A 22,956-nucleotide genomic window follows, 5' to 3' on the forward strand; every position below is an offset into this window, starting at 1 on the left:
AGAGAGTGTGGGTAGAAACGCCGCAGGAAGTCACCCGGCACGCCGGAAGTGACCTCACGCGTTCCCGCTTTCTCGCATTCAGGAGGCGGAACTACGCTTCGTAGCCTCCGGCGTCCGCTTAACTACATATCCCGAAATGCATTGTAACCTAGAGTGAGCGTCTGCACGTTACAGAACTACACTTCCCGGCCTGTAGGAGAAATTGAAGAGGTTTGTAAACTGAGTGGGAAGCTGCACGTCATGCCAGCTTCCAATCAAAGGTCCTTGCCTTGGGGAATCTGTTCGCTTTCGCGAGATGAGTTTAGCAAAGGTATTGCAGCTGGCTAAAGCTTGAGGAATCATTGTTACCTGTGCCCTCACCGCCCAGCGGATTTACTGCCGTGAAATGGATTCCAAATCTTGAAGACCCCATAGGACAAGACAACTGCTCCGTAGGGTTTCTGAAGCTGTAAATCTGTATGAAAGCAGACCGCCTCATCTTTCTCCCACGGAGCCGGTGGGTGAACCGTCGACCTTTACCATTTGCAGCCCAACGTTTAACCCACTGTGCCAACTAAGCGCCTTCCTACCAGACTTCCTACCGTGGAGTCGGTTCCGACTCATAGTGACACTGTACAGGGTTTTCGAGGCTGTAACTCTTTACGGGAGCAAAAAGCGTCATCTTTCTCCCACGAAACATACGGTGGTTTCGAACTGCTGACCCTAAGGTTAGCAGCCCGATTTGTAACCACTGCTCTACCAGAGATCCTAGGGCACCTTGAAATTCAGCTCCACGCAATTGCTCATTCATTCACCAGTGCTAAGCCTTTTCCTGGCCAAACCAAAACACTGCGATTCAAACTCAAGGATCCTATCTAGGATCTCTGACACTGTAAATCTTTAAAGAGCAGATGGTGGTTGTGTCACTTCTGATACATATTGACCCTGTACAGGGTTTCCAAAGCTGTAAATCTTTACGGGAGCAGAAAGCCTCATCTCTCTCCCGCGGAACAACTGGTAGTTTCGAACTGCTGACCTTGAGGTTCGCAGCCCAATTCGTAACCACTACGCTACTAGAGCTCCTACAGGAGCAGATGTTGTTGTTGTTATGTGCTGTGGAATCAGTTCCGACTCATAGCGACCCTGTACAGGGTTTCCAAAGCTGTAAATCTTACAGAGCAGAAAGCCTCATCTTTCTCCCACGGAACAGCTGGTAGTTTCGAACTGCTGACCTTGTGGTTCGCAGCCCGTTTGGTAACCACTACGCTACCAGAGCAGATAGCCTCATCTTTTTCCCGAGGAATGTCTACCTACCATCAGCTGTCCAATGCTTATCCTACAGTGCCACCAGGGTTTCTTTGTCTTGGCAATTCAGTTCCCCTAAGTCTGACCCTGCCCTTGATAAATTCAAAGACATTAAACATGTTCAATACCCATTACCATCCTGCTGATTCAGACTTAGACACCCTGTAGGAAAAAGTAAACTACCACATAGGGTTTCCAAGGTTGTAAATCTTAACAGAGAAGCCAACTACCACATCTTTCTCCCACAGAGCAGCTGGTGGGTTCAAACCATTGACTTTTTGGTTAACAGCTAAGCTTTTAACCACAGTGTTCCCAGAACTTCTAACAAGTTCAATATCATGTGGTAAGTGCTGGAAAGTAATGGTATGGCTACCTCAGGTCCAGTGTTTACAGATCTCTAATGTGTGGCGCTCTGGTTTAATGCAATGAGTTAATGTGCTGGACTGCAAAGTCGGTTTGAACCACAAGGTTGGCAGTTCAAGCTCACCAGCCACTCCTTGGAAATCTTATATAGGGTCGCTATGAGTATGGAGTCCTGGTGTGGTGCTGTGCCAGGTTGCAAAGCCATTTGAACTGCAAGGTCGGTAGTTCAACCTCACCAGCTGCTCCTCAGAAACCCTGTACAGGGTCACTATGGGTCAGAATCAACTCAACAGCACTTAAAAACAACATGAGTTGGAACCAACTCAATGGCACTTAACAATAGCAACAATCCTCATCTGGAGTCCTGGTTGGCACTGTAGGATAGGCAATGGACTGCTAACCATAAACTCAGAGGTTTAAACCCACCAACTGCTCCTTAGAAACTATACAGGGTCACTATGAGTTGATACTAACTCAACTGGTAATTAACAATTCTCATCTATAACCCTGGTGTTATATAAATAGGATAAGCATTGGACTGATAACCAAAAATCAGCAGTTCAACCAGCTGCTCTTGAAAATCCTATACAATGCCACTATGAGTCTTCCATGGTTTCGATTTATAGTGACCCTGCATAAGATTTTTATCTGTTACATGCAAACAAAAGCTTTATCTGATATGTGCAAACACCAAGGACTAGAAAACCATGAGGGAAGAACACACTTGGCATTTCTCGAACTGAAAGAATTGAAGGAAAATTCAAGCCTGGAATTGCAATACTAAAAGTTTATATGGGCAAAAAAAAAAAAAAAAATTGAATGATGCAGTAAGCTATCAAAAGGCAATGTAATGAAGGGCCTGGAGGAAGGTAGAATCTCCACTGAGTAGTATCCAATCTGTCTAGGCAGGGTTGATGAAAGGAAATGCAGATAGGTCTCTTGTGATACAATAGTGAATAATTGTTACCAGGACTGATAGTGAGGGTTGGAAATGTAAAGGTAGACGTTTTGTAGCAAGGAGGGGAGAGATTAACTTTGCAGTCTAGGAGCAGAGGTCCCTGGGACCATCAAGGGAGAACAGCGGAGAGTGGGACCCTACCCAGAGAAGCGGTGACACCAGAGATGGAGGCAGAGACGATGATGACGTGGAGAGATGGAGTGGCTGGGGAACTTTAGACCCAGAGAGGGAGAGGGGCTGTGTGCTGATGACTGCCGGGAGGACAGGCTTGCAGGGTATACTCTGTGATTGGTTGATGATGCAGGGAGGGGATTGTAACCATGGCAATGAAAATATACGATAGGATGAATGTAAAACTAATATTCTGCCATGTAAACTATGACATAATTCACAATAAAACAAACAAAAGACAATGTAATGAGGACTGCTGGGTCTTCTGCTGATAGTTGTTGCCTGAGGGACATGACCCTCCCTTCTGCTCCTCAGTTTGTTTGCTTCAAAGGAAGCGGAGCACAGCACCAGGAGGCAAAGCCTCGAACTGCAGAACTCTGAAGAGATCCTCCACAAGCTTGTAAAGTACCGCTTCAGTTGGCCTTTCAGGGAGCCTGTGACCAGAGATAAGGCTGAAGACTACTATGAAGTGATCACCCAGCCCATGGACTTCCAGACAATGCAGAGCAAGTGTGCCCATGGGATCTACTGCTCTGTGCAGGAATTCCTCACCCACATGAAGCAAGTGTTTACCAACGCGGAGCTTTACAACTGCTGTGGCAGCCATGTGCTGAACTACATGGTGAAGACAAGACGGAATAGTGTCTGGTGGCTCTGCTGTACATACACCTTCCTGGCCACCCGTATGTCCACGGAAAACCTAAGAAGTTTCCTGACCAACTTCCTGAAGATGAAGGGGACAGTGAGCCAGAGCTTGTTGGACAGTCCAGGGGACAAAGACCGAACAAAGAGAGAGAGACAGGTAGCAGTGAGTGCCATACAGAACTCTATCCACCAGCATCATGAAACACTTGTAGTCTTTTGATTTGATCTTGGCAGAGTGAAGGGTCTTGTCTTGGAGTCATTCCTCAGCACCCCTCCCCTCCACTGTGACAACTCTCTCTTCACCCCCAGCTCACCCTACCCCTCAAAAAAGACCAAAACAAAAAACAACAACAACAAAAAACAAAGGCACTTCACTTGGAGACTGAGTCCTACTTCTAATCATGCTTAAAACCTTTACTTTGAACAGATCTGGCCAGAGGGGTGTTGGAGCCCAGCCCACCCACATACAAGACAAGCTCTTGGGGGAGAAGCAAAGTAGCAAGAATGGAAATGTTTAATTTTTTAAAAAATGACTTTTCTAGTTATTAAAAGCTACTTGTTTCAGCAGTGGTATTGTATAAAGGACGTCTTGTAAAGTATTTCTGTCATCTTGCTTTGGCATATCTACAGTAAATTTATATAATAATATATTTGCTTTACTTTTCCCTCAGCCCATCCTTGAAGGCTCATCAAGGCAGAGAGTGGGGTCTGGTTGGAGGAAGGCAAACCCCTTTTCCCTTCTCTTCCCCCATAACCTCTTCCCATGTCCATTCTGGCTCAGACTTGGGACTTCGTGAGAAGCTGACTTATTTCTGCATCAGTGGCTGTGGGTGGGGGGAGTGTTGGAACAAGGAAGAAGGGCACAGCCCCTTCCCCCAGGGAGTCTAGCTCTAGTTACATTTAGGTAGAAGTTTGTAGTCTGCTTTCCCCTTTTATGTCAGATTTTGATAAAAAAGACAAAACAGGGTTTAATGATCTTTTCTATCAACTTTAAATTGGGAAAATCTGATCATCTAAGCTCTTCTGTAACTGGTTAAATTAAACAAAAAAATGTAATGAATATGCAGTCACTGTACCAAAAAGAATTGGTTGACTTTCAACCATTTCAACAGATAGCATATGATCAAGAAGGAAGAAGTCCAAGCTGCACTGAAGGCACTGGTGAAAAACCAATTGAGAAGTTTCAATAAATGAAGGCAACATGGAAAATGCTCACTCCCCTATGCCAATAAATCTAGGAAGACAAGACACCTGGTAAACTGACTAGAAAAGATCCGTAATCATGCCCATTCTTAAGAAAGGTGATACAGTAGAATATGGAAATAATTGAACATCATTTAAATGTAGCAACAATTGTTGAAGTTGGCACAGGACTGTATAGGGTTGTGCTCTATTGTGCATAAGGTTGCTATGAATCAGTACTGATTTGAGAGCATCGTGGCACTGTGGGGCTTATGCATCAGACTGCAAACTCATTTGAACTGCAATGTCAGTGGTTCAAGCTCACCAGCTGCTCCTCGGAAACCCTATACAGGGTCGTTATGGGTCGGAATTGACTCAAAGGCACTTAACAACAACAACATTGTTTAAATCACATACAAGTAAAAATTTGTTGAAGACAATTCAGAAACGGTTGCAGCAGTACATCGACAGGAAGCTTCCAGAATTTAAGCTAGATTCAGAAGAGAGCATGGAACCAGGGATACAATACTGATGTCAGCTGGACCTTGGCTGAAAGTAGAGGATATCAGAAAGATGCTTACTTGAATTTCATTGACTGTACAAAGGCATTCAACTGTGTGGATCATAACATATTATGATAACACTGAGAAGGCTGGGAATTGCAAAACATTTAACTGTGCTCATGCGGAACCTGTACCTAGACCAAGAAGCAGTCAAACAGAACTAAGGAATACTGTGTGGTTTAAATCAGGAAAAGTGTGTGTCATGTCGTATCCTTTCACCTATGTATTTAATCTGTTTGCTGCACAAATAATGCAAGAACCTGGACAATGTGTAGAAGACAGTGGCATTAGGATGGGAGAAAGACTCCTTAAAAACCTGTGATAGGCAGACAGTAAAACCTTGCTGAAAATGAGGAGGACTTAAAGTACTTACTGAGGAAAATTAAAGACTACAGCCTTCAGTATGGATTACACCTCAACATAAAACAAAAATCCTCACAACTGGACCAATAATTGGAGAAAATACTGAAGTCAAATGTTTTATTTTACTTACTTAGATCCACAATCAAGTCCCTTGGAAGCAGCAGCAGTCAATAAATCAAATGTATTGCACTGGGCAAATCTGCTACAAAATGTGTTAAAAAGGAAAGATGTCATCTTGAGGACAAAGGTATGCTTGACCCAAGCCGTTGTATTTTTAATTGCCTCATACAAGGCATCATATGTATATGAAGCTGAGCAATGATTAAGAATGAAGAATTGATGCTTTTGAATTGTAGTGCTGACAAAGAATATTGAATGTACTTGGAAGTACAGCCAGAATGCTCCTTAAAAGCAAAGGTGGTGAAAGTTCATCTCATGTACTTTGGCCATGCTATTAGGAGGGACCAGCTCCTGGAGGACATTATGCTTGGAAGAAAAAGAAGTAAAAGTAAAAAAGAAGAGCCTCAATGAAATGGATTGATGCAGTGGCTGCAGCCCTGGGCTCAAACAGCAAGGACTAAGAGGATGGTGCAGGACCTGTCAGCATTTTGTTCTGTTGTACACAGTGACAGTGTCACTCTAAGTAGGAAGTGATTTGATGGGCGCCTAACAATCCTCCTCTTAGTGATTCCTTTGTATTTGAGCCAGGCCCTGGTAGACCCTCTGGGGTGCACAAAATTGTGAAATTTGGGGCTCCTTTTGTCAGGGGAAGTGTTGGGCAATGCCTCAAGGATCAGAGAGCACAAGTAAGTGAAAGCTGGCAAGCAGGCAAGAGCTTTGGGAACAAGATTGGAGCTGAAGGGAGTAGGGAGGAGAGAGAAATAATGAGGCTTTTGAACCTTTTGGAAGAAGGACGCACTTTTGAGACTGATTTGGTGCTGGTTGAAGGAGTGGACGAATGAAGCATCTTGTTCAAAAAGTGAAAGCCCTGGAGATGAGTGAAGTCAGTGAGAATAATAAATGCCTGCGGGTAAGTTCAAAGTAACTGGTGAGATTTTGAAAGACACTCTAGGGGCTCTAAGACATCACCTAACTTTTTCAACCTTTAACTTTTTGTTTTTTTGTTTTTAATGTGGAAAGGTCGAAATTTATTAAGCATTTCAAGAGAGACTACGAGGGAACGAATATTTGGAAAAATAATAGAACAGCATTTTCTAGAATTAACCTAAGGGAACTAGACTTTAGAATAACAGCAAATGTGCCCTATAGACTGTAAAGTGCAGTCCACATGCAGAAATACTAATCAGGACCACACCAGTGTGAGATCACTCATAGTCAACAGTCTCACACTGAAGTAGCTAGCTCCCAGTAGGTGTGTAAGCACAGCATCAGGTGGTTGAGTTATCAGATCTGGGTTCTAATCCAGACTGTACAATTTACCAGCTGTGTGACCATCAGTATGCGATGGCCCTCTCTGAGCCTTAGTTTCCTTATGTGTTATTGTTCTTGTTGTTAGTTGTGGTCGAGCCAGTTCCAACTCATAGCAATGCTATGCTCAACAGAGCCCCAAACTGCCCAATCCTGCTCCATCCTCACAGTTGTTGTTATGTGTAAGCCCATTGTTTGTGCCAATGTATCAATCCATCTTGTTGAGGGCCATCCTGTTTTTTGCTGATTCTCTGTTTTACCAAGCATTATGTCCTGCTCCTAAGGAGCTCTGGTAGCGTAGTGGTTACGAATCAGGCTGTGAACCGCAAGGTCAGCAGTTCGAAACTACCAGCGGTTCCGTGGGAGAAAGATGAGGCATTCTGCTCCCGTAAAGATTTACAGCCTTGGAAACGCTATGCAGGGTCGCTATGAGTCGGAACCGACCCCACAACACTTAACAATAACAACAACAACGTCCTGCTCCAGGAATTGGTCCCTCCTGATAACATGTCCAAAGTATGAGAGACATCTCACCATCCTGGCTTCTAAGGAGTATTCTGGTTGCACTTCTTCCGACACAAATTTGTTTGTTCTTCTGAAAGTCCACCGTACTTTTAATATTGTTCTCCAGCATCAAAATTCAAACACATCCATTCTTCTCCGGTCTTCCTTATTTATTGTCCAACTTTCACATGCATATGAGGTGATTGAAAATATCACGGCTTGAATAAGGCACACCTTGGTCCTCAAACTGATAGCTTTGCTCTTTTGCAGCAGATTTGCCAATGCAATCTGTCTTTTGATTTCTTGACTTCTGCTTTCATGACTGTTGATTGCGAATCCAAGCAAAATGAAGTCTTTGACAACTTCTTTCTTTTTTAGCACTTATCATGATGTTATTTATTGGTTCAGTTGTGAGGATTTTTATTTTCTGTACAATGAAAATCTATAGTGACAGCTATAGTCTTTGATCTTCATCAGTAAGTGTCCCAAGCTCTCTTTGCTTCCAATAAGTAAGGCTGCATCATCTATATATCATAGGTTGTTAATGAATCTTCCTCCAATCCCGATGCCATGTTCTTCTTCATATAATCCAGCTTCTCAGATGATTTTCTCAGTATACTGGGTGAATAAGTATGGTGAAAAAATACAACCCTGGTGCATACCTTTTTTCATTATTTTAAATCATTCAGTGTCCCCTTGTTCTGTTTGAATGAATGACTGCCTCTTGGTCTATGTACAAGTTTCCTCATGAGCACAATGAAGCGTTCTGGAATTCCCATTCTTCTAAATGTTATCCATAGTTTGCCATGGTCCACACAGCCCAAAGCCATTGTATTATCAATAAAACACAAGAAAACATCTTTTGGGTATTGTCTGCTTTCAGTCAAGATCCATCTGACATCAGCAATGATAGCCCCTGTTCCACGTCCTCTTCTGAATCTGACTTGAATTTTGAGCAGTTCCCTGTCAATGTACTATTGCAACTGTCCTTGAATTATCTTCAGCAAAATTTTACTTGATATTAAAGATATTGTTTGATGATTTCTGCATTCCATTAGGTCAGCTTTCTTTGGGATGGGCACAAATATGGATCCCTTCCAATTGTTTGGCTAGGTAGATGTTCAACCTTTAACTTTTTGATGAATAATTTTTTCCCAAAGCATTAGGATTTTGCATCCAATTCAGTAATCTATTTAAGCAATCTATTTTTTCCTAGTAAAGAGGCATGCTTGTTGTTAGCTAAATTTGCACCCTTTGGACTAGGTTATCTCAAACTTAATGTGGTTCCAGTACCTACCAGATTACCTATCCAGACCCCTTTATTTCAGTTAAGCACTACTATTCAGTTAGAGTCCTGGTGTGGCGCTGTGGGTTAATGCACCAGCCTGCAAAGCAGTTCAAGCTCACCATCTGCTCCTCGGAAACCCTATACAGGGTTGCTATGGGTTGGAACTGACTCAATAGCACTTAACAACAACCCAGTTAGTCCAAGCAGAAATTTTGATCACCCATGCTTCCTTTTTATCTCATTTCAAGAGACTTAGGGGTATTGCTGATTCCGTGACAGAATTCTCAGCTTTCATACTAGAGACCCTGGTTCTGTTTCTAGTCAATACACCCTATGTGCAACCACCACCCCTTACTGGAGGTTTTCAAGTTGCTATGATGAACAGACTAGAAGGAAAGGCCTGTAGAGTTGGTTCCAACCCAGAGACACTGTGGGATTCCAAGGAGCAGCTGGTGGGTTTGAACTGCCAACTTTGGTGTTAAAAGTTAATGCTGATCCAAAGCACCATACCATAAGTCTAGCAGTATGTTAATTTTTTTATTTACCTTCTTATGTGTGTGTATATATATGTTATTGAAAACACCATGGCTTGGGTCAACGCATCTTAGTCCTCAAATTGACATCTGTGTCTTCAACACTTTAAGAGGTCCTATGCAGCAGATCTGCCTAATGCAATACATCATCTGATATATGTATGTTCCAACTCATCATAACCCTGTATAGGGTGGGCTTGAACTGTCAATCTTGTGGTTTACCGTCCAGTGCTGATTCTACAGCACCACACCAGAGTATGTGTGTGTATATAAACATATATATGTATATAAACACACACATATATATATATAAATTCATCAGCCGCTCCTTGACAGCACTTAACATATGCATACATACTTATTAGATGAGTTCTATGGTACACTTAATAACATATGCATATATTTATTATACAAGGAGCTCTGGTAGCGCAGTGGTTATGAATTGGGCCGCTAGCCTCAGGGTCAGCAGTTTGAAACTACCAGCTGTTCCGCGGGAGAAAGATGAGGCTTTCTGCTCCTGTAAAGATTTACAGCCTCAGAAGCCCTGTACAGGGTCGCTGAGTCGGAACCAACTCCACGGCACATAACAACATTTATTATATACACACACGAGGCTTCAAAAAGTTCATTGAAAATTTCCATTCTTTTCATTCCATTATTCCACAAATTTTTGAAGCACCCTTGTGTGTGTATATGTATGTAAGCTATTAAAATATATCTTCTAAGCATATAGGAATGTTGACACAAATACTTCACATCTGGGCATGTTTATGTACTCAGTAATAGCAAAGATAAAATATGATGTGGATGTTAATCAAATGGTGTTTACCTTCTATTGTCATATCCCCGTATGTGGGGATATGTGGCATGCAAAAATGGGAATCTTTACTTTCTTAATAGAGATTTTTTTAAATGGAAAAATTCCAGTATCTAGCAAGTACACAGTACTAACAAAATTGTTTATTAAAGGCAGAGATTCAGTGATCAAAGTTTGATAAAATGGATTTGATGTGTGGATTTTTTTTAAACTGAGATAAAATTCACCATATTAATAATTTAAAAATGTTCAATTCTGTAGCTTTTAGTATATTCACAAGACTGTGCTACCAGTTTCTAATTCCAGAACATTTTCTTCACCAAGAAGAAACCTTGTACCCGTTACGCTTGCTGTCACTCTCAATTACCCACCACCTGGGAATCATGTATCTGCTTTTTATCTATGGATTTACCTGTTCTGGACATTTCATATAAATGGAATCATGCAAGATTTGGCCATTTGTATCTGATGTTTTTCACGGAACATTTTCATCTATGTTGTAGCATGTATCAGTACTTCATCCCTTTATATGGCTGAGTAATATTTCACTGTATGTATAAACCACCTTCTGTGTTGTTGGATGCTGACAAGTGGGCTCTGACTCATAGTGCCCTTCTATGAGAATGGACACAGTGCTTGCTCCTGTACCGCAGCTACTATGTCAATCCATCTCATTGAGGATCTGCCTCATTTTTGTTGACCCTCTACCAAGCACAATGTCCTTCTCCATGGACTGGTCCCTCCTAACATGACCTTAGTGTGTGAGACAGTGTCACCATCTTCACTTCTAAGGAACAATCTGGCTGTACTTCCAACAAAGATTTCTTCCTTCTTCTGGCAGTGCAAGGCATATTTAATAGGTTCTTCCTTATTCATTATCCAGTTTTCATATGCATATAAGACAACTGAAAATACCATGGCTTGGGTCAGGTGCACTTTAGTTCTCAAAGGGACTTCTTTTTTTAACACTTTAAAGAGGTGTTTTGTGAATCTGCTCAATGCAATACACTTTGTATATCCATCACCAATTGTGGAACACTTGGGTTGTTTTCACATTTTTGGCAATTATAGATAATTCTGCTATGAAAATTCATAGGCAAGTTTGGTTTGAACCTGGGAGCAGAGTTGCTGGTCATCTAGTTTCTGCAACTTTTCTGAGGAACTGCAAACTAGTTTCCTGGCAGCTGTACCACTTCACATTTCCTTCAGCAATGCATGAAGGTTCCAGTTCTTCCACATCATCACCAACACTTGTCACTGTCTTGAGTTTTTTATTATAGTCATCCAAGGAGCTCTGGTAGCGTAGTGGTTACGAATCGGGCTGCGAACTTTAAGATCGGCGGTTCGAAACTACCAGCTGCTCCACGGGAGAAAGATGAGGCTTTCTACTCCTGTAAAGATTTACACCCTCGGAAACCCTATACAGGGTCGCTATGGGTCGGAACCGACTTGATGGCACACAACAACAACAAAGTGAGTGTGAATTGACAGGTCACTATAGTTATGATTTTCATTTTCCTAAGGAGTTCTGGTGGTGCTGTAGGATAAGCACTGTGCTGCTAATTCCAAGGTTGGTGGTTCACACCCATCCACTGCTCTGTGGGAGTAAGAGGGGATTTACAGTCTCTTTAGAAACTCTACAGGGTCTCTATGAGTCGGAAACTGTCTGATGGCAGTGGGTTTTATTTATTTTTAAATAAAAACAAAAAAGGAAAATCTAGTTATTAACACAAACATGATTTTTTAAAAGGCAAGGCAAAGACATAAATATATCTACTAAGACATAAATTGGATTAAATTTATTTTGAGGGATTATCAAAATATAAGCTTTAAAATGCATAAAATTCACTTAATAGTTGTAAACATGTTGATTAACCAAGTGTTACAATAATAATTTTAAGTCATATAGTCGAAATACTTAAAGTGGAAAACCATGGTAATAACCCTCTTAAGGACTAAGATTGTTGTTGTTGTTGTCAAGTGCCATCAAGTCGGAACCGACTCATAGCGACCCCATGCACAGCAGAACGAAACAATGTTCGATCCTGGGCCAACCTCACTACCGCCGCCACACCTGAGTCCATCAATGATGCCACCTGGCTGATCCATCTCGTTGGGGGTCTTCCTCTTTTTCTTTGACCCTCCCCCTACCCAGCATGACATCCTTCTCCAACGATTGTTTCCTCCGGACAATATGTCCAAAGTAGGAGAGACGAAGCTTAGCCATCCTGGCCTCCAAGGAGCACTCTGGCTGCACTTCTTCCAAAACAGATCTATTGGTTCTTTTGGCAGTCCATGGCACTTTCAGTATTCTCCTCCAACACCACAACTCAAAGGCATCAATTCTTCTACGATCCTCCTTATCCACTGTCCAGCTTTCACATCCATATGAGGCTATTGAAAACACAATGGCCTGGGACAGGCGCACCCTAGTCCTCAAGCTGACATCTCTGCTCTTCAAAGGACTAAGATTAGCATGTACTTAAATATTTCAATAATAAGCTACATATTCAATAGTGAGGTACTCATTCAGAAACTTTATGATCTTATCTCTAAGAGAATCGATTAGACTAATTTTCACTACTTCTTTAAGTAGGATAAAGGATTATTATTAACAACCACAACACACTGCATTTGTTACCTCATGGTTTGGAACTAATCTTTTGTTATTACTACCAGTGTCTAGGTGTGGCACTGTAGGATAAGAACTGGACCACAAAGTTGGTTTGAACTGCAAGGTTGGCAGTTCAAACCCACCCGCCGCTCCTCAAAAACTCTATATAGGGCTGTTATGAGTCAGAACCAACTTGATGGCCTTTAACAACAACAACCATAGTCTCTGGACCCTTTTATCCTTTGTGTCAATGAAACAGTTTCACATTGGTATGTTTCCAAGATGGTGGTATGGTATTAGAATTCACATTTCCCAGTTCTGTGGATGTCTCAATAACATGACTGATGTTATATTATTTAAGTAAACTGCCAAAGGCCAGGGGCAATACTCTGAATATGTGGCTTATTACTGATATATTTAAGTACATGTTAATCTTAATCCTTAAAAGAGTTATTGCCATGGTTTTTCACCTTAGAAGCATTTTTCTTCTAAGAAATGCTGATAGGGCTGTATCAAAATGGCAGCAATTCAGACCTTTAAAAACCACACTCAGAAGTCAAACTCACTATTTAGACATTTTTAGAGGCAAGGGACAGGTTATTTCTGAAATTCAGAGTTCTTGGAATGTAATAAACTTCTTGGGCGAAATGAGGAAACAGTAACAGTGAACTCATATTAAATTTGAACATTATTAGTACACCAACGAAGAAATGAATGATTCGAGAGTCCCTTAATTCAGAAACATTTTAATACAATCAAAGTACAGCTATAAAACACATTCAACCCACTGAGTATATTCAAGATATTAATAAAAATATTGTACAACTTTATTCACTACCGTAATATAACTAAAGTTTTGGCTCTTATAGATGGGAGAAATTATCATATTCATTCTTATTTGTACTGCAAGTCAAAGAGCATGTAAGTTATTAATCTATGTATTATGATAATGGGACTTCAGTGTGTTTTGGATCTGAAGTCGAAGTATAAAAAATTAATGTGCTCTTTTTTAAATAACACAATACTTGAATCCTATAAAGAACAGTCAACCAATTTAAGGCAAGATAATGAATTTTTTATATAACTAATTTGAAAAAGATAAAAGAATACTTTATCCAAGATCATATATATATACGTTAACATTCAGATACCTATAGGTTCATACAAAGACAGTAATAAAAATGTCAGTGCAAGTTTTATATTGAGTTCCTCAGTAGAGAACATATAGGTTCTTGGAGTAACAAATTATCTTCAAATCCCAGAACACTGGCAAGAAGAAAAAATTCTGGTGTAGGACTAGTATAGTATGATTATTCTTACTTAATAAAGATAGGTATAAAACATTGTGATTTTACATAAAAATTAGTGTCATTGCCAGTTTACTAACATTTTGTTTTTACTTTACTGTAAGCTTTTAAAAAAGTTGAAAAACCCTACTGATTTTAAATTTACTGGTATAAATTTACTGACAGTAGTAGTGTAAAGAGGTTTCTCTTTTTTTTTTTTTCCTTTGGGTAAGGGCTGAAGATTAAACTCTCAAGAAGAAATAACTTATGTTATTAAAATAAATGCAAAATATGTATATGGGGGATGTGTTTATTGATTTTGTATGACCAAGGAAAGCACAAAAATGAATTAAAATAAGAAAAAAAACATCATTACCATTTTTTTCTGAACTCTGGTTAACTGTACAGTATTAATCATAATATACACTTTCAGATAAGAAGCCAGATTTCTTGTAATTATAAAGTGACATTACATTTTCTAGCTTTGTTATTTGAGCTAAAAGACACTTGCTGTTAAGACTGCAAAAGGGAGTGCACAATTAACAATGATATCTTTTACCAAGACAGCACTTTTGTTTTCATGGCTAAATGACAACTCATGGAATGGAATCAGGTTTCAAATGCATCAAGTGAATACATCTAGCACATTTTTATATTTGCAAATCTTAAGGAAATGTTAACTGGGTGTGGAAAAAGTAAATAACCGGTAGTTCTTGGATGTACATTTGAGAATTAACTTATTAAATAGGCAACACAATTTAACATAAATTTAACATAAAAGATACTCATATATCAAACTCATAGGTTTTTCTACAATGGACCATTAGTGTTAGGCACCAAAATTTTTAAGTTTTTTTTTTTTTAAACTTCTCCTACTGATACATCCTCAACCGTTTTTATTTCTGCTCTGGAGGTATCACCACTTACATTAAACATGTGCACAGTTCATACAAATTCTGTCTTAGGCAATGAATTTGAGGTCACTTTCTCTCTTGTGTTCTTTATTGCCGTAGGTAGGTCACTGTCATCTCTAGTGCCATTTACAATGTTTCTAACTTTCCATCCCAGCCACAGCAGTCCTGGCGTGGCACTATAGGATAAGCACTGGACTGTTAACTGCAAGAATCCACCAGCCGCTTCTCAGAAACCCTATACAGGGTCTCTATGAGTTGGAAACGACTTGATGGCACTTAACGACAACATCCTAGTCACAGGAGTAAATATTGTATACATATATTTAGCTAAACTAGGGATACTTATTTGTAAAGTTGAATGAATAATTAGAGTGAATCTCATTTTTAATGGCTACTATAGTCATTTCAATCATGTCCCTTTATGATTTTTAATCCTGATATATAAAATCATCTTGTGTGGATGAACATTGTTTACAACAATGTAACTAACCCCATTTACAAGACAAACTTCTCCATAAATGTCTGTATTTAAATTTAGTTTGAAACAAAGAATTCTTGTCCTGGGCTGCTTCTGAAGACTCTGCCTAATTCATGGAGTTCTTATAGCAAACAGGAATGGATGGGCGCACGAGTAAATAATTTTCACTTGTTTAATCAAGGAGTGGAGGATAAGGATATAGAAGTGAAATTATCAAACTTCAAGTAACATTGCTGGGAATAAGTGTCAGATTATAATGGAATGATGGAATTTAACATACATTAATTAATCTTATTAAAGATGCTCCTTGGAAACCCTATACAGGGTCACTATGGGTTGGAATCAACTCGACAGCACTTAACAACAACAACATTAACTCAGTGAGGAACAAAGACTTAAATGGCTGGACTGTTTGAGTCACAAATAAGTAGAGAATGACTTTTCTGTAGGAAAAATCATTAGTAATTGTACACAATTTCTTGTCTTCAGTAAGTTAAAAGTGAGTGATACTAATTATTATTTATCAAAAGTCAGGAAAAAAAAATCAGAAATGAAGTGCAGGGGAAGCATATGAAGTTAAGGCACCATTATTTACAATTTCGGTAATTGGCACTTATCCTGAAAAAGGCTTTAAAGTCATGAATAATAAAAAGCAATATTATTTTTCCCTCTACTTTTCTAAATTATTTAGTAGTTCTTAACATAGCTACATGTTATTTGTGCTTTGCTTTTCGGCCTTATTAATAGCAGCTGCATTGTATGCTTAACACCCCACACCTTTCCTTTCCTTTGGTGTTTGTGAACATACACAGTGGTAAAGGCTGTAAAGGTGCATAATAGGAGAACAAACCTGCTGTGTCAGTATAAGCACCAGTGTAAAATAGGTGGCTGAACTGACATAGTCCTATCAGACCAAACTAAAGCTATTACTCAGAATTACTCAAGAAAGGATTAAAACCATCACCAATTCAAAGCTGTTTTCAAGTCTTATTATAAATTAAGTTTAGGGTTTGTAGCTTTCTATATAATGACTTTAGAACAGAAATGGCATCTACAAATTTATACAAATTAGTTTTGTGACTCTTGGTTGATCCAACAGAACTGTTGGAATAGAGCAAGTATATTTAACTAAAATTTTGTCCAAGTATAAAAATACTATACATAATTCACAACTAAGTGTGTGTGTGTTGACACACATTTATAATAATGGTTTTTGCTTCCAAAACTCAGAAATTCACTAGCTTACAAATAGGTTGCTGCAGTCAGCTGATACCACTTAACCGTCTCTTTACTCAAGTTGAAATCTTTAAGAGGCAGAGTTACTCCACCCAAGAAAAAATTCTCCCGCAGGGATTCTGCACTGAGTACACTTAGTTGAAGTTCTCTCTGTTTTAGGGTTTCTTTGCTGTATCCATTGTACACAAGCTAGAACAAAGGAAAAATGAAGCAGTAAATTAAAAGTTAGTTATAGTAACAATAAATGGATAATGAAGGGCCTGGTGTAGTACTGTAGGATAAGCACTGTACTGCTAATCACCCACCAGCCACTCCTTGAGAATTCTGTATAGGGTTACTCTAAGTTAGAACCTACTTGACAGCACTTAACAACAGCAAAAATGGCTAATGAGCATTTCTTCATATGTTTAATTATTTCTTAAGGTCTCCATTTGACATCCCTCCCCACTCTGTCTGCCCCAAACAGAAAGTTCAGCCCCCTACAGGGCCTTTCTAAAGACAAGCAGATGAAGGACAACACTTCCTGCTGAGCCTCTGCATTACATAAGATGTAAGGTGGAATCCTGAAACCCATCCAGAATCTTCTGAGGTGGGAAATTTCCACTTGAAAGGACAAGCAGACCAGCCTGGAGCGGCTAGAAGAACAGAAGATACTTCTTAAAAGACCAACAGGAAAAATAAAAATCAATATAGGCAGTCCGACTGATTACTATAAGAACAAGCAAGAAGCGGTCAGGTCCCCTCAGGGCAAACCCCCTTCTAAGTGTAAAAACCAACTTCTGGATGATTATAAAGAGAGTCTGTAAAAAAAAAACACACAAAAAAACTAAATGGGAATACATGCTCTGATTGGTGATCATGTTCGTCACCAATAAGGGGAAGTGAGGGAAAAACAGCAATGAAGCTGTGAGCTAAGCCCTACAACGTTTAATAGACTTCTGTGAACCTGGGTGGAGACCTGGTTGGCCAGCAGTGTGTGGCAAGACCTGGGAACTCTTGAGCCCAGAGTCAGTGACATAGCCACAGAGGACTAGAGTGGAGAGTGAAGCATCCAGCTGATAAGAAGAGAGGGCATATGCACAAGAACATCCACACTTGCAGATAATACCCACTTGACCTGGCTTCAATGACTGGATGATCAGAGCTCAACTAGAAGAAGAAAGAAGAGGGAAAAAAAAAAAAGAGTAATCTAATACAATTTGATGAACTTGACCTACACCTATGGATGCTGTAGCTCAGAAAAGGGAACAAATCTTTACAACAAGGATCATTCCCACCCCCTCCATACACAGAGTAGACAGGGATGGGCAACTTGAACACTGGCTCCCCAAAATGGGGGGGCTACAAAGGCAAGAAGTGACTGGCTTACAAGCTTTCAAGAGGGAACCTAGAGCCAGAGGGCCTGGAGGAAGGTAGACTCTCCAGTGAGTAGTAACCAATCTGTCTAGGCAGAGCTGATGAAAGGAGATGCGGACAGGTCTCTTGTGATACACTAGTAAATAATTGTTATCAGGACTGATCATGAGGGTTGGAAGTGTAAAGGTGGACGGTTTGTAGCAAAAGGAGGGGAGTTATTGACTTTTCAGACTAGGAGCAGAGGTCCCTGGGACCATGAAGGGAGAAAAGCGGAAAGCGGGACCCTACCCAGAGAGGCAGTGATGCCAGAGATGGAGGCAGAGACACTGATGTGGAGAGATGGAGCAGCTGGGGACTTTAGACACAGAGAGGGAGAGGGGCTGTGTGCTGATGACAGGGGGAGTGGGGACAGATGGGGTATACCCTTTGTTTGGTGGATGATGCATGGAGGGGATTGTAACCACGGCAATGAAATGATATACGATAGGATGAATGTAAAGCTAATGTTCTCCCATGTAAACTATCACATAATTCACAATAAAATATTAAAAAAAAAAAGTTATAGTAAAATGATTTGTCTTTTTGCAGTATTTTAAGTGAAATCGTAAGTGAGAATATCAAAAAGTGGCCACAAATCAGTGACACTGATTAACACGTGTGGCGGGGGCTTTGTCTCATGACTGTAAGAGCACATTTTGTGTTTCTGGAGTCCTGGACTGTGCCATCATTCTTCTAGGGGTTGGACATAGGGATGCACAGAGCAACAGACATGATTTTCTGAGATGTAGGAGATGGGGTAGGAGAATGAGATTATACGGTAGTATGCCTTAAGATGATCTCCTGGTTGTGAATGGAGGGAAACAAATTGAAAAGCATAACTGCAATTATTTTACAAAAAGGGGAAGATTAAAATTTCCTTTGTTGTCTTTTTCTGCTAGATTTTATTTACCAATGAAGTTAACAGTTTCTGATTTTCCATTAAACCTAATTTAAGACAAACTCATGAACTAAAATATATTAACAGCAAATCTTGAGTGTTGCAAGCTATCCTATTTCAAACTCTCCTAATATTCATTCAACACTTTAACTTCCATAAAGTGTCATTGTAAGTTTTGAGAAACAATTCCTTAACCTAATCCTGTTTAGTTAAAATGACTTAAAAAATAGAAAATAAAAATCTGATATTTCATTTTTTTGACAGTACAACACTTGAAAAAAAAAAATTAATACTACCTTTTAAGGACAATACCAACTGTTCTTCACCAAGTATTGGTGGAGCACTGTTGGGTCAGCACTGGACTGTAAACCACAAGGTTGGCAGTTCAAACCACCAGCTGCTCCTTGGAAACACTACACAGGATCACTATGAGTTGGAACTGACTTGATGGCAAACAACAAGAAGAAGAAAGAACCTCTACAGCTTTAAAAATTTATAAATTTAATTAACTTTCAAAATTATTTGCTTCCATCTCTATCCAGACATTTTTGTGTGGATGTAACGCAAATGTAATGTTAATAACACAGATAATGTGGTGTCATTTTAACTAAGAAGTTGAATGACAAAAAAACCTTAGCAGAGTTTAATGAGTAAGTTTTTAAGCTGACCATGAGTATCTTAGCCAATTTACAGTGCTGTTCCCCACAGATCAACTGATGATTTGCTTATTGCTTTCATTTTGAGCATTTTAATTAAAAGGGTTACCTACCAACAGACTGGATCATGTTTGAAGGAGAATGATTATGATTGTGAAAGGAATATGAAATTTTATTTTATCAAGTGAAGGTAAAGGTACTGAAGATGTTTTGAAAGATGAAATAGGATATCCGAACTTCAATTATTTGAAGGGCTGCCATATAGAAGAAGGAAAAGAGTAATTCTGTATGGCTCCAAGAGCTACAAATGCAATGGATGGGTGTACATCAATGCAGAGAAAGATTTCAGGTCAGTATAAAAGACTATCTTTTAAAGAGCTAGGGTTGTCCAGGAGAAGAGGAAAAGGCCTTGAAGTATTTAAGCATAGACTGGAGAAGCGCTATGTGAGATGTTACAGAATAGGCTCAAGGACTAGAAGGACAGTTGACTCATATAACTTCCAAGGGATTTTAAAAATATAAAGATCTTTTTTTTGGTTTTACTCTGCATCATTTTGTCAAGTATCATTAGACTGCTATTGATTTGCTTTTGTAGTGCACTAATTCAGTAACTCTTATCTAAAAATTAGAAATTTAAAATGTTTTAAAGTTAAATATCCCCAAAGAACAAATATAGGCAATTTTTATAAATTATTTTAACTTACCATTTCATTGAATGTTGGATTTCTAGTTTTTCGTGACACTTTTGTTTTACGTTTGGATGTTTTGTGGGTATCTGGAAGTAGGTACGTTTTGACATATGGATTTGGGTCAGCTCCATCCTCAGTAACCTACAAAGAAAAGCAGTATCTTAACAGTAATGCTTCATTTCTACCAAAATATAGGCTACCTCTACAGTCATCAATATTTGTAATCACTCACAAGATCTTTGATGTGCATCACCATGATGAAAAGAGTACCATTTCTGTAAGAGACAGATAATTTCACTGCTCCTCCTATCTGGCCTGGAGTAGGACTGAAAGCACCTGCAACTGAACACAGAAACTTACATACATCCATCCTATCTGCAGTGGTTCAAACAACAACAAAAGAATTTTGTTTTACTTATGCAGACCATCACATGTAGAAACAAGACAAAAAAACCCACAAAAGAACCTGGTAGGCCACCCATTTAATACTTTTTAAGTAATCACAGTCTATTAGGAAAGTTTATCTAGAAATAGACTGGCTTAGAAAGAATACCTTCCTACCATCCTGCTGAATAGAGCCAATCTGTCCACTGCCACTCTGCAGCCTCTACTAAGACCTGAAACTCACAGGGAAGCCATGAACCGGCTACAAAGAGAAACAAAACTTACCTGCGGACCTAGCTACTCCTTCAGCTTTCTCATCACGAAGTAAAGGATGGAAGAAAGTACAAACAAGATCACACTAGATTGAAAAGAGGAGGAAGACAGAGTTATTAGTTTAATTAAACATGATGTAGCACAAAAGGTGCAGAACATTATTCTCACTTAGGTAGGTCACCTCTGCTACATCAGTTGAAGCACTCATCAAGCTCTGCAAATAGCTGTTTAACTCAATTTTCCTCTTGGCTGCTACATCTTTTATGTGTGTCCTTCCTAGAACCATTTTATTAGGAAACCTACAAAAGAAAAAGAAAAACAAGGGGGATTTAAATAATTTCATCTGGAAGTATTTGTAGTCAAGGATAATATTTACTTAGAAATATACAAAGTAGAATCTTCATTCACAAGAAGGTACTTTTTGATAATTTCCCTTCAAGAAAATACACACTTAAAAAAAAAAGTACTGAAAATGAAACAGCTCAGTTATCCATTATTCTTTCATGAACTTTGGCAGAAAAAGTGCACATGTTGCTAATTTACTATATTTATTACTAGGATGGTGAAACTGACTTATTTTCTCTCAAATATAATCATCCACAAATACTTTATCCAGATCTGACCCCCAAAATTCTTCAATCATCCAATGGCTATTGTAGACACCAGTAAAATTCACAAAGAAAGACGTAGGGCCTCAGTCAGGTGCTGAAAGGACAATTTCAACTCAGCTTGTTTTGAGTAGCAGTAGGAAAATTCGAAGACTGTACACGGAAATAAACCCTGATACCCAAGCTTTATCTCCTCCTCACTTTGAAACCTAGTTTGAGACAAGTATGAGCAATTTGATACAAGAAATCTACTGGCCATTAAACTACATTTATAAAACTAATGCTTTCTGAAGGGTATCAAATACAAAACTCAGTACTAAGATTTTAATTAATGGTTTCAATAAGTTTGCCTCAATTTTCAGTACTTTAGAGGGCTCAATATGGCCAATAATAGACTATTTCTGCAGTGATTTAGTATCTGACTGTTTAAAACCAAGATTCTAAGTTATTATCATACTTTGCTCACTGTGGTGAAGACAAATTCAAAGGTTTAATTAAAATCACAAGTCTGAAAAAAATCTGTATTTTCAGTTTAATATATTCATCATCTATTAATTGAACAAGAACATATAGCCTTTTTTTTTTTTGGATACAGGAAACATGGGTAAATTGCTTAAATTTGATGAACCTGACCTATACTCAGAGCAGTAGTTACTCTAAATATCAACGGAGAGGAAAAGAGTCTTCACACCAAGTATCAATGCTATCTGCTCTATACACAGGGTAGACTGGGACAGGCAACTTAGACACTAGCTACCTAAAATGAGGGGGCAATAAATGCATGAAGTGACTGGCTTACAAGGTTTCAAGAGGGAGTTTAGTTTAAGAGTATGGGGGGAAAGAAAGAGTCCCCACTGAATAGCTGTCATATTGACTAGATGGGTCTGGTGAAAAGAGATGGGGATAAGATTCATAAGATTCAATAGTGAATAACTGTTATCGTGACTAATTGTGACTGTCACAATTGTAAAGGTAGAAGTTTTGTAACAAAAACAGGGGAGTGGTTAATCTTACAGTCCAGAAACTGAGGACCGTAGGACCATCAAGGGCGAAGACCACAAGCAGAATGCGGGACCTTATCCAGAGAAGCAGCAATACCAGAGATGGAGGCAGAGATGGGGGCATGGAGAGGGGGAGTGGCTGAGGACTCTAGATTCATAAGAGGTGGTGGCCAGGAGGCAGACTTGCAGAATGTGACTCTTGGAGATATAAATTATTATATGTGCCTGAGTGGTTTTTTGTTTGTTTGTTTGTTTGTTTTTAAAAAGCTAAAGTGCAAGGTTTTAAGAGAGAGCTTAGTTAAGAGTGTGGTGGGAAATAAAGAGTCCCCACTGAATAGTTATCATTTTGTCTAGATGGGTCTGGTGAAAGGAGATGGGGTAAGATTCGTAAGATTCAATAGTGAATAACTGTTATCATGACTAAT

At 39.3% G+C, this 22,956-nt stretch overlaps 1 protein-coding gene across 1 annotated transcript in view; it reads right to left on the reverse strand.

The window, feature by feature from the left end:
• Nucleotides 1-16,584: 16,584 nt before the first annotated feature.
• The window catches only part of PIK3C2A (phosphatidylinositol-4-phosphate 3-kinase, catalytic subunit type 2 alpha), a 202,827-nt gene continuing 196,455 nt past the window's right edge, over nt 16,585-22,956 (reverse strand). Inside the window, exons 29-33 of the mRNA XM_006865791.1 lie at nt 21,104-21,221; nt 20,935-21,007; nt 20,498-20,607; nt 20,281-20,406; nt 16,585-16,816 (exon numbers count right to left, since the gene is read on the reverse strand). Coding sequence (XP_006865853.1) covers nt 16,634-16,816; nt 20,281-20,406; nt 20,498-20,607; nt 20,935-21,007; nt 21,104-21,221 — 610 coding nt within the window. The 3' untranslated portion in view covers nt 16,585-16,633. The remainder of the gene's footprint in view (nt 16,817-20,280; nt 20,407-20,497; nt 20,608-20,934; nt 21,008-21,103; nt 21,222-22,956) is intronic.

Source organism: Chrysochloris asiatica, unplaced genomic scaffold (genome assembly GCF_000296735.1).
Source record: "Chrysochloris asiatica unplaced genomic scaffold, ChrAsi1.0 scaffold00083, whole genome shotgun sequence".
NCBI classification, from domain to species: Eukaryota; Metazoa; Chordata; class Mammalia; order Afrosoricida; family Chrysochloridae; genus Chrysochloris; species Chrysochloris asiatica.